General features: G+C 31.7%; 1 protein-coding gene across 1 annotated transcript; it reads right to left on the reverse strand.

Moving 5' to 3' along the window:
- Window positions 1-4673: 4673 nt before the first annotated feature.
- Window positions 4674-7138, reverse strand: LOC105201324 (60S ribosomal protein L14). Its single transcript, XM_011169294.3, has 4 exons — window positions 7032-7138; window positions 5801-5902; window positions 5156-5350; window positions 4674-4874 (listed from the first exon to the last, which is right to left on the reverse strand). The coding sequence occupies exons 1-4, from the start codon at window positions 7032-7034 to the stop codon at window positions 4710-4712; spliced, it is 465 nt and encodes a 154-aa protein (XP_011167596.1). The 5' UTR covers window positions 7035-7138; the 3' UTR covers window positions 4674-4709.
- Window positions 7139-12044: the final 4906 nt, after the last annotated feature.

Genomic DNA, 12044 nt, shown 5'->3' on the forward strand with positions numbered 1-12044 from the left:
ATTATGGGATATTTCTATCGTTACGTATTTTGTCGTTATACATATTATTGTATATTATTGAGAAAGGGAGTGTGTGTAATTTAGCGGCGTAATATTTAACGGATGCTGCCGTCTTTCCACGTTTCTAACGTCGGGATTTCGTATAATAGATTCCACGTTGCAAAACTATAACGATTGAGAATAAAGTATTTTTAAAGCAATATTTTATAATAATTAAGCATTAAAATGTCTTTCGAGATATGCGATTTGAAAGTATGCATAATCAAGGATTCTCAAATAAAAGAGAGCAATCAGTACACGCTATATTGACTCAGTTGTTGAATTGATTGTTAAATTTCATTTTAATTTCAGTTTCCAAATTAACTTGGTCCTTTTAGCAATTATTGCTAAAAAGACAATACGTTATCATAATGTGTTTTCTTGAAAATACTTCGAACGTTCTATAAAAAAATTTGTATTATAACACATACCCTTACTAAACAATAAAAAAATCCTTTCTTCTCATAAAAACAAAGATATAATGTTAAAAGGAACGTATTTATATAACTACCCGGTAAATAATTTTTGTATATAATTATACATAATGGACATATTTGATATATAATTAAATATTAAATATGTCTATATATATATATATATATATTAGGTGTTGGAATTATATATATATATATATATATATTAGGTGTTGGAATTAATTCGTAGCGTTTTACGAGAGATGGCGGGGATACTACAGTTTTCTGTTTTTACTGTCAGAAGCAAATTTATCTTAAATCAGTTGTTAGGTTAGGTATTATTTTTACGACATCTTACTTTCACTTGTTAATAACATCAAGTTATAATTATTTAAATATGTCTAAATTTATACCAAATAAAGTGTTTTTGCGGGGAGTTTTATTACATTACTTTCATATGAATAAAACTGCTGCGGAAAGCCATAGGATTTTAGAAGAAGTTTACGGTGAGCAAGCTTTAGCTGAACAAACGTGTCGGAAGTGGTTTGCGCGATTCAAGAGCGGTGATTTCGACTTAGAAGACAAGGAACGACCTGGACAGCCAAAAAAGTTTGAAGACAAAGAATTGGAGACATTACTTGAGGAGAACTCAACTCAAACGCTCGAAGAGTTGTCCACATCGTTGGGGGTTGACTTTTCAACAGTGGGAAAACGACTTAAAGCGTTAAGGATGATCCAAAAGGAAGGACATTGGATCCCATACGAATTAAAGCCGAGGGACGTTGAAAGGCGTTTTTTGACTTGCGAGTTACTGCTTCAACGGTACAAAAGAAAAAGTTTTTTACATCGGATTGTTACGGGTGATGAAAAGTGGATATATTACGATAACCCCAAGCGCAAAAAATCATGGGTTAAGCCTGCCATCATCATCAGTACCAAAACGTAATATTCATGGATCTAAGCTTCTTCTTTGCATTTGGTGGGATCAACGGGGTGTGGTTTACTAAGAACTGCTGAATCCGAATGAAACCATCACTGGGGATCGTTACCGACTGCAATTGATGCGCTTGAGTCGGGCATTGAAGGAGAAACGGCCGGAATGGAACGAAAGGCACGACAATGCTAGACCGCACGTCGCAAAGCCAGTGCAAACGTACCTGCAAACACTGAAATGGGAAGTCCTAACCCACCCGCCGTATTCTCCAGATATTGCTCCTTCGGATTATCACTTGTTCCGGTCGATGGCCCATGGTTTGTCCGCGGAGAAATTTACTTCTTATGAAGAATGCAAAACTTGGATTGATTCATGGATCGCCTCTAAGGACGAAGCGTTTTTTCGACGGGGTATCCGTCTCTTACCCGAAAGATGGGAAAAAGTTGTGGCAAGCGATGGAAAATATTTTTAGTAACGTATTTTTATATTTAAACTTAGAATAAATCGTTGTTTCTCTCTAAAAAAACGCTACGAATTAATTCCAACACCTAATATATATATATATATATATATATATATATATATATATATATATACACATACATATAAAAGTATATATAATTATATGTAATTTTATACAACCACATATAATTGTATATAATTCTATATAATGATTACAGGAAATGGTGTGCAGTCATTATATACAATTATATATGGTCGTATAAAATTATATATATTTTAATGTGTGGATATATTTGATATATAATTATGTATAATTATATACAAAAAATGTTTACCAGGTATATACAAAAAGAATAATTAATTATATTCGCTAAGCGTCATTTTTGTAAAAAGGAGTTGCTATTTATATTATTATACGCGCTGTAGAAAAATTAGTGTAATTAATATTTCTGATATAAAAAGGGACTGAAAGAGTTACGAGCGACGTGAAAGTGCAAGTGATTTTTAGTCGAGTGAACATTTATATAGTCGGGGCTCTATGAAAAAAGAAAGCCGTGATATGCGGCAAAATTAAATTTGGATTTGCAACTCATCGTTATCTATTTTCTACGTGTATCGTTGTTGTCTGTAAAAATTTACCAGCGAGATAGACAAGCGATGATGCAACGCGTTTCTGGTCATTAAACTAACAATTTCGATTAATACATATCGATGATAATTAAAAAAATATTTCTTCGTTAGAGAATTTTCTAATTTGCATTAATTTTTAGAAGGCTTGTAAGAATTTTTTTAGGAAAGTGAATAAATTTTTAAAAAATATTTTTTGTCCTATATTTGTGTTTGTATATTGCTTTTCTATTTTTTTTAATAAATATAAATAATTATTTATTTATAATAGATCCATTTGACTTCTGCACGGTTTATCAGTGACCATGATTCCGAATCTCATGGCCGGAAATTAAAAACTTAAATGTCATTTTAATTATAATCAGAATACTTTCGACTGTCATTGGAACCAGAATCATCTTGATAACTTGATTTGTTTATATTTTTTTAAGACTCAAAGATATAAAAAAAAAAAATGGAATAAAAATCAAACTTTTTTCAAAGTTCTATTCATTTATACACGAAATGGAAAATTCTGGTTCTGACGATAATCGTAAATGTTCTGATTAAAAATGATGTTTGAGTTGTTAATTTACTGAAAAATCTGGATTCATGGTCATCGTACAAAGATCAAATGGATCCATTGTTAATAATTAATAGTTATATTTTTACTTTAAGAAAATAAGAAATTAATTTTCAAATAATAATAAAAGACAAAAGTAATTTTTAAAAATATTTACTTACTTTCTAAAAAAATCCCTAAAGACCACCTAAAAAGTCAGCACAACAAAGTAGAACTCTCTAAGTGATGCACGAACTTCTTTTATTTTATGATGTATAATGTGTGCGTAATTTGCACGGTCTGGTGATTCAATGGAGTTCAGCGCGTTTATGTTCAGATTTCTCTCTAATACGTAATAAGCGTGTCTTCTCGTTTATATAATGGATCGTACGAATGTTTAACTACCACTTGTCTGCGGGAAAAAATTATATTCTACACGGCGGGTACATTGAATGATCATTAATGCATTCGATAGTGCATACGATTATTGACATCATTTACAAGTCAATTCGACTTAAAATGCATTCGCATGTCCTATTTCATGCTTGTATGCGCGGAATAACAACCGAGAATAAGATGAGCTGTTATAAAAGACTCTTTCAGTTGTTACACTAGGACTTTTGATAAGAAACGAGAAATGTTAACAATGTATATAGATCTGGCAATATACATATATATATATATATATATATATATATATATATATATATATATATGTATATACATACACATATATCCCGTAAATATTGTAACAATCGTTTAAGAATAAATTCCTGAAATTTTAAGAAAATTCTGATATCAAAATATCTCTCTCGAAACTATAATAGTTTTTAAATGAGAAAAATTTAAAGTTGACAGATCAAATTGTTTGAAATTTACACGCTCAATTCAACACATCGCATAGGTATTGAAGGTGCTTTCAAATATGGTTCTTATTTTTCATATTTATTTTTTTCGGTTGCATTCCCCCTTGAGCATCGTTATGGCCTTTACGGGATACTTTGTGTGTATGTATATATATCGTATAACTTTAGCGCAATACGATAATTTAGGATACATTGTTTTAGAAATAAATATTAATCACTAATTACATTTTCTACTTGTTCAGTATCTTATAAGTCTCTTTCTTCTGTTTAAAAACATGTGATAATAGTTTTCATTTAATATATAAGATTGCAAATTTTAAAATGTATCAAAATTATAATATTGCATTTGTAACTGGAAATCAATAGACAAATATCTTTTAAATTAAATCCTGAATGAAATGTTTAAATAGTCGAAATAAAATAAAAAAAATATGTTTCCTTATAATTCTGTTTACATTTTTCTGTAAAAAAAAAATAATTATTAAAATAAGTTGTTCAAATTGAACGTGGTTTAATTAAATTTTTCCGATATTGATTTTTTAAAATTTTAATTTCAATCATCAATTTAAAAAAATTTAAACCATGAAATACACACACACACGCACGCACACATACTCTTAAAAATCAGTCAAAAAAAAATATACATCAAATACAAAAACTTGTTTTCGTTTCTATTTTTTTATCAGAATTTTACCCTTTTGATGTTAACGCAATTTAAAATTTCAATGAAAAAATAGGGATCTAATAAATTTTTCATAGCGTGAGAAAGGAACTTGATAAATAACAAGACCTTCATAAAATAATTTTGTATTTAATTCAAAATTTTGTTACTTTTCAACTTTTTTTGCGCTCTTACTCGCTTCATCAGCTTTACCAGCTTTACCTTTCTTGGCTTTCTTTTTGAGTCTAAAAAATGCGTTCGTCCGCAATTTATTGCGTATTTGCCTCGCTTTACGCAGCTTAAAGCGGTCGAAGTCACTGAGTTGCGCGCGCTAAAACAAAAAATAAATATTTTTAATAAATATAAAATCACATCAAAATATATTATTATTAAAATCGCAACTGTATCATCAGAATCAATTAATGTCATCAGTAAAGTCAGACGGCAATTCCTATCAAGAATGTTGGTTCATCATGTTCAAACATTTTTTTATAAATCCTGTTCTTTTCAAGAAATAAAAGTGCACTATTTAATGTAAATTAAATAAATATAATATTTATGTAGCATAAATAATAGATTAGCAGTTAGCATAATAAATTGATTTTTCAATACCTTCTTCTTGGCCTCAACTTTTCTAGCCCACATTGTTTGTTTCCAAAGTTCATTGATGTTAGCCGTATCCCATGCTTTACGTACAACCCTAGTGGATCCAGAAAACGGAAAACGTAAACGGAATTTTGTCAAGTGAAGCTCGTTGAGTCTCATCTCACAACGAGGTACACCTGTTGATGGACCATCGACTAAAACCTAAAAAGAATATTAATTTTAAGATCTGAGGAATTTAAGTTTTTTTTTGCAAAAGTCACAATTATATCTTCAGAAAAAAAAATAGCATCACCGTAATCAGACGGCATTTCCTATCATATTGTTGGATCATCATTTTTACAAAAATACAGGAAAGTATGAAAGGTATATAGTACATTTATTTCAAATTTATTAAAATAAATAGGTTTTGATATTCATATTTAATATTTTGATCATAAAAAGTATAATTATTATTCAAAACATGAAATAGTCAAAAAGTAAGACCATTGTCCATGTAAAACTTGTTGAGTAATGACTAGAATTAAATTGTTACAGCGAGCATATATTAATCAATGGATCAGTTACTAAAAACCATTTATTTCTGTACAATTCAACAATTCTTATAAAATCAAAAAAATTAAAAGTTGTAACAAAAAGATATATTGTTCCTACCCTATTCTGGTCAATGATGTCAACAATAGTGACCAGCTTGCCTTGATAAGGGCCATCACTCACGTAGGCCACACGGCCAGACTGCACAAACCTCTGGAATGGCTGTTAGAAAAAAAGATATAGTATTACTGATAGCTCTTGCAATCTATATTAAAAATCTGTTTTTAACACTGATTGATACACATGATTTTTGAGCCTTTCATTTCAATATGGATTGTTTGTATTTGAGTTTATTTTTTATTATTTCTATATTATTAAATAATTCTTAAGATCATTTTACAATAGGTTAAACATAATCATAAATGAAAGCAATGTCCATTTCTTCTAATATAAATTAGTTTTATTTTGGTTTAACTTCCTTTCTAACTTTTTCTATTCCTATGAATAGAAAAATCAAAAAGTATAAACTTAATTTCCTTTGACAGAGATATGGACACATAACTATATCTTACAATACTTTACAACTACTTATGATTGTTTATGTTATTGTGGAGAATACTGCCTTTACACATACTTCACATCTTCAAAATACTCGTAAAATTATGCATTTAAAAAGATTGGATACAAATGTTATAACTAGTTCCAGTGCTCGTAATATTTTAAAGAGAAGAAATGCATAAGACAAGAATATTCCAACATGTGTAATAAGAATGCGTTCCATTTCACGCTTGATGCATACTGTGGGTAAAATGGAATACACAGTAAGTATTAGAAGAATTCTATTCTCTAATGCATAACATATTGAAATTTCATTTTGTGCGTTTCATCCACATTCACATTACTTCAATTAATAAAAATTTTAAATACATTAATTTGAAGAAGCTTCGGTTTCAATACTCTAGAAATTCGTTAAAATTGAAAAAGCTGAATTGACTGAATCTCTACAAAACGAGAATTGGCTGTATAATGAATTTAACGCGCATGTGTCTCATTCAATTTCACGTAATTAAAAAGCAATTTAACACGCAAATGAGTGATGTTAATCGACTCGCGCCGTTAGAAAGATATGAGAGAATTCCGAGGCAAAAAGCCACAGCGACGTACCACGCGGTTGACAAATCCGACGAGGTTAAGTCGTTAAAAAACTCACAACGCGAAACAGCCGTACTTTTAAAAATCACGAGCATGATGGCGTGAGAAAAGCGGAACCCGCGGAAAAACTAATTCAATCGTCATTTGTACGATTTTACGCGACTGTAATTCGATAAGCTTATAATCTACATTCGCTTACCATGATCCTCCGGAAGCAAAAGAACCATCCAACAAGAAGACCGATAAATAGAGGTCGCTGTTAACTTCAACGAGAAAACCTTATGACTCGTGCACACAGGACGCAACAAGCTTTCACGTGTAGCGAAAGTTGATTTAGTAGCCAATCAAACACAAAGTAGATTCAAGCATCAAGTTGAGTAAAGTGTTTGCTGTTATTGGTGTATTTTTTTAGATTATTTAATCAGATTTTTAGATCTAGAATACGGTCATTGAGCTTAAGGGTTGGTTTATAATAGCCGTTACCGTAAAAAATTCACTAATTATAGTTGATTATTCTTTACACATCGACTATGATTGGTCAATTTCTTACGGTTACGGCTATTATAAACTAGAGTCCTATATAAAGAGAGAAACGGTATTGATGTCCGAAGCTCTGATTGGTAATCTGATTGATACTTGATTGGCTAAGCGAGCAGCCATATTGTGACCACAGCTGTTTGTAGAATGATGCGAATGGTGTTTGATGACGTTAAAGCGGTCCTAAAATGGCGGTGAAGGACTCAATTGGATACTGAAGGTTGTTGTGGGGGGTTTGATGTCGCTTCTCTCTTTATATAGGACTCTATTATAAACCATAGACATAGGATCTATAGACCGAGCAATCGAGGAGTGGGGACGTGAAAAACTAGAAAGAGATAGCAAGCTTTGGACCACTATTCTGTCTTTGTCTAATGACGCGCGTGGGGAATCTTCACTTGTTTTTTTTTTATATTTTGACGTCTACAAACATAATAAAGAAACTGATAAATTTAACATTAATAAAACTAAGAATAAATGATTTATTTACTGAAAAGAAACATGCTTTTAATCAAGCTCCATTGATGGATCATTGAAATCAATTGATTTGTATTTTCTTAGAAAAGTTTTTCACTCTTTGTATACATCATTATGCTGCTTCTAAGAATAACAAAATTAGACAAATAAGATCTAAATTCACAAAACTCATTTTATTTAAAAATCAATAACATATATTATATATATATATATTATATATATATATATATATATATATATATATATATATATATATATATATATATATAAAGATCAGCAGAGTTAATTTTTTTATTACTATTATGCCAGGTGCTTTAAATGTTTATTCAATACTTTATTGTTTAAATTTTAATACACAATTTTACATTATATATAATTTTGGCACTTTTTCCAATGCTTTTCAATTCCCCTTCATTCTTTTTTCACATTCACTTACATTTCCCTTTTCTTTTTCCCTAACCTTACCGAGAGTTTCGTTACCTTTACTGTACCCCCACGCGCGTCATTAGACAAAGACAAAATAGTGGTCCAAAACAGGCTATCTCTTTCTAGTTTTTCACGCGAGAACTTTACCCCCACTCCTCGAATGCTCGGTCTATAGATCCTATGTCTATGTTATCAAGGTCCGTGGATTGGCGTTGGAGGGGAAGGAAGGTCGTTGCATAGCCGCCATTTTCGAGACAGCGAGTCAGTGTTAGTGTATGTACGTAGATAGTAAGGTACTACAGCTATTAGTTGTGTGAGTGAGCGAGTGTGCAGTAAAAGTATGGCCGCCGCCATTTTCGTTCCACATCGTTGAAGTGGATGCAACGACCTTCCTTCCCCTCCAGCGCCAATCCACGGACCTTGTATGTTATAAACCAACTTTAAGGCCCGGTTTTTATTATCCGGGCCTAAAATTATTTTACTTATGGTTAAATTTAACCTGATGTTTTATCCAATGAGCTTTACTTATGATGATGCCATAGGTGGAGCTCATTGGTTAACACATCAAGTTAAGTTCAATCACAAGTTAACCAGATAATGAAAAACCGAGCCTAAAGGTTGGTTTATGCAGGCCGTAACCGCTAACTTATGCCGGAATCTATAAGAAATTGACCAATCATAATTAGTTTATAGAAGAATAATCGACTATAATTGGTCAATTTCTTACAGATTACGGCATAAGTTAGTGGTTATGTCCTGCATAAACCAAACTTAAAGGGCCTCGCACATGAAACGCATAACATAACATAAGCATAACATAAGACCTATGGACCAATGAGCATCCAGCATAAAGTCGCCATATTGATTTACCTAACATTTTCATTGGTCCGTAAAGAGCCTCGCACATGAAATGCATAACATAACATAAGCACAACATAAGACCGATGGACCAATGAGCATCTAGCATAAAGTCGCCATATTGATTTACATAAGATTCCCATTGGTCCAGAGGCCTTATGCTACGCTTATGCTCTGTTATGCATTTCATGTGCGAGGCCCTTAAGTCGTGGGGGTCGATTATAGGCTTGTTTTCTATTCCTGCACTAGACTGCACTGGAACGTTCCTTCTTGCTTTCGCTAACTTTGAAACATCTATCTATTTCATTTTAAGTGTACACTTATTTAGAGAGTTCAGGAACAGAAAACAAACGGTATGTATCACGTAACTAGAGTGAAAATGACAAAAATGAACAAATTTACTAGAGTATTTATAATTTCATTGGTCAACACTTAGTGAATTTGCTCACTTTTGTAATTTTCACTTTAGTAAAATGATACGCAATCGATCCCCTGGGGGTCTATCGTGAAACTTTTTCCCTAAGGCGGAAACGTGAAAAGTGAAAAATTTCTCCATTAACTTCAATGGTAAAGATTTTCACTTTTCACGTTTCCGCCCTAAGGAAAAAGTTTCATGATCGACTCCCTGGGGGTCTATCATGTAACATTTCCCCTAGGGCGGAAACGTGAAAAGTGAAAAGTTTCACGTGAACTGCACGATCATGTACGATTCCACGGAATCATGTAACTCACTCATGAGCGGAAATATGAACTTTTTCACGTGAACTTTTTCGCCATCAGCCATGATGGCGAAAAGGTGAAAATTTAGGGAATTAATAAATTGTATGTATTTTGAAATAAGAATGAAAGTGTGGTAACAGTTTGAAGAGGTATTATTGAAGAGGTTAACCTTTTTGGTATTGCATTGCGTTGATAGGATAAAGTAATACATACATAAATAAAAATAATGCTTTTGTGATGTAATTAGATTTGATATTTATATTTGACAAATTGATATTTTGATAATTATATAGAATGAGGTTTCATCAAATGCAAATTTAGATAAAAATATACTTTAAACGCGTTTTGATACACAATGATATAAGAAAGGTGCGTCTTGTGAAATAGAATATTAATCAATCATGTAAGTGTTTATAACTTATAAATTTGGAAAATACATGTGTGAGCGGAGAATTCAGTTTTGATCAAGGTCGTATTCTAAATTATTCAATATTTTTTAATTAAACAAAGTTAAATTTAATGACTAATGAAATTAATTTACTTTAAAATTTGCACACATAAAAAACTAATTAAAATTAATTTTGAAAAACAATGTTTGAATTAAATTACAATGTAATTTTGAGTATTAGATTATTACATAATAAAATAGTTGTTACAATATATGGATCATTAAAAATAAATGTAATATATATTATATTTGTAAATTAAGTTTATGCAATATAACTAAGAAATATTGCTATTTATTTATGAATATCTTTTTTACAATTTTTTTTATATAATAAAATTTTTACAGTAGAAGTTATACTGTAAAAGCAGGTAGAAACTTTTTTCACGATCGCTTGATAGTTGCAATGATAGAGACTCTAATGGTGAATTTCGGATCCTAAACTAAACTTCCGCGCATTATTCATACATAATCGCTATGTGTGAAAAGATTCACGTGAACTCTCTATGAGTGAAAAATGAAAAATGAAAAGTGAAAAGTGAAACGTGAAAAGTGAAAAGTGAAACGTGAAAAGTTCCACGTGAAATTACATGATTGACCCCCTGGTCTACAATTGTTACAGCGTTTTTCATTGGGAAAACTAGTGCGCACTGAGTGTGCACTCACCGCTGGCAATTGGACGTTTCGGTTCGCGCGATGACGGTGCCAACGGAAACGCTCAATTACCTGCAGCAAGTGCACATTCAGTGCGCACTAGTTTTCCCAATGAAAAACGCTATTAGCGTTTACGATTGCAATGAGTTTTAACCCAGGTTTGATGCCATTTGCCGGAATCATCTAATTAGAACGGATTGTCCAACGTTCTAATTGGACGATTTCGGCAAATGACGACGAACCTGGGTTAAAACCTTTATAAATATGTACACCCAAGGACTTTGATTCTGTCCATGGGGAAATTTTTTAAACTGAAAAGTCGCTATTTTTCTACATACTTACAGTTCGTGATTAATGTAACGACCAATAAGCTTTAGTCGTTTCATTAAACATGAACTGCAAGTATGTAGAAAGTGGTGACTTCTCAGTTTGGAAAATTTTCCCATGGACAGAATCAAAGTCCTTGGGTGTACCTTTATATATACTTTTATATGTTCTGTGGTTAAAACTCACTGCAGTCAAAAACGCTATATGATTGGTTAATTTCTTAAGGGTGCCGTCACATGGGGCGTAACTTGCGTAGCGTAATTTGCGTATTCTAGTAACTTACTAAAATATGTTACGCCATTAAAAGCCTTCTTTCACATGAAGCGTATTTTGCGGATTTTCAAGAAATGCGTATCTAATGCAACCAATTACTGATTAGGGTTTCTCTTGTATAGTCGTGAGCTAAAAGGTTGCAACACATTTTCTTCAATGGTTTTTGAAATGTAGACTTGCTCATCGAACGGCAAACGTAATTGGTTCTTACCTGTGGATTCAACTAGAGTACCTCTAGTAAGAGTATGGACATCGTCCGCCATTAATAGGGAACCTATGACGGGTTTTCTATAATTTATAGATAAATGAATAAAAAAAAAGAAAAATGAATAAAATGAATAACTTTACAGAAATACACGATGACATATTTGAACGATGCCTGACTTCACTAAGCATCACTATATCACTCAAAGAAATAACAAAATATAATGGGCTTGTTTTCTATTCCTGCACTAGACTGCACTGGAACGTTCCTTCTTGCTTTCGTTAACTTTC

The sequence above is a fragment of the Solenopsis invicta genome, chromosome 1 (assembly GCF_016802725.1).
Source record: "Solenopsis invicta isolate M01_SB chromosome 1, UNIL_Sinv_3.0, whole genome shotgun sequence".
Taxonomy (NCBI): domain Eukaryota; kingdom Metazoa; phylum Arthropoda; class Insecta; order Hymenoptera; family Formicidae; genus Solenopsis; species Solenopsis invicta.

Excerpts from the sequence above, each read along its gene's own strand:
- LOC105201324 (XM_011169294.3), bottom strand. Across the intron at positions 5,351-5,800 it reads ACATCATTGACCAGAATAGG|GTTTTAGTCGATGGTCCATC; the intron begins GTAGGAACAATA and ends TATTCTTTTTAG. Across the intron at positions 4,875-5,155 it reads AAGTTGAGGCCAAGAAGAAG|CGCGCGCAACTCAGTGACTT; the intron begins GTATTGAAAAAT and ends TTTTTGTTTTAG.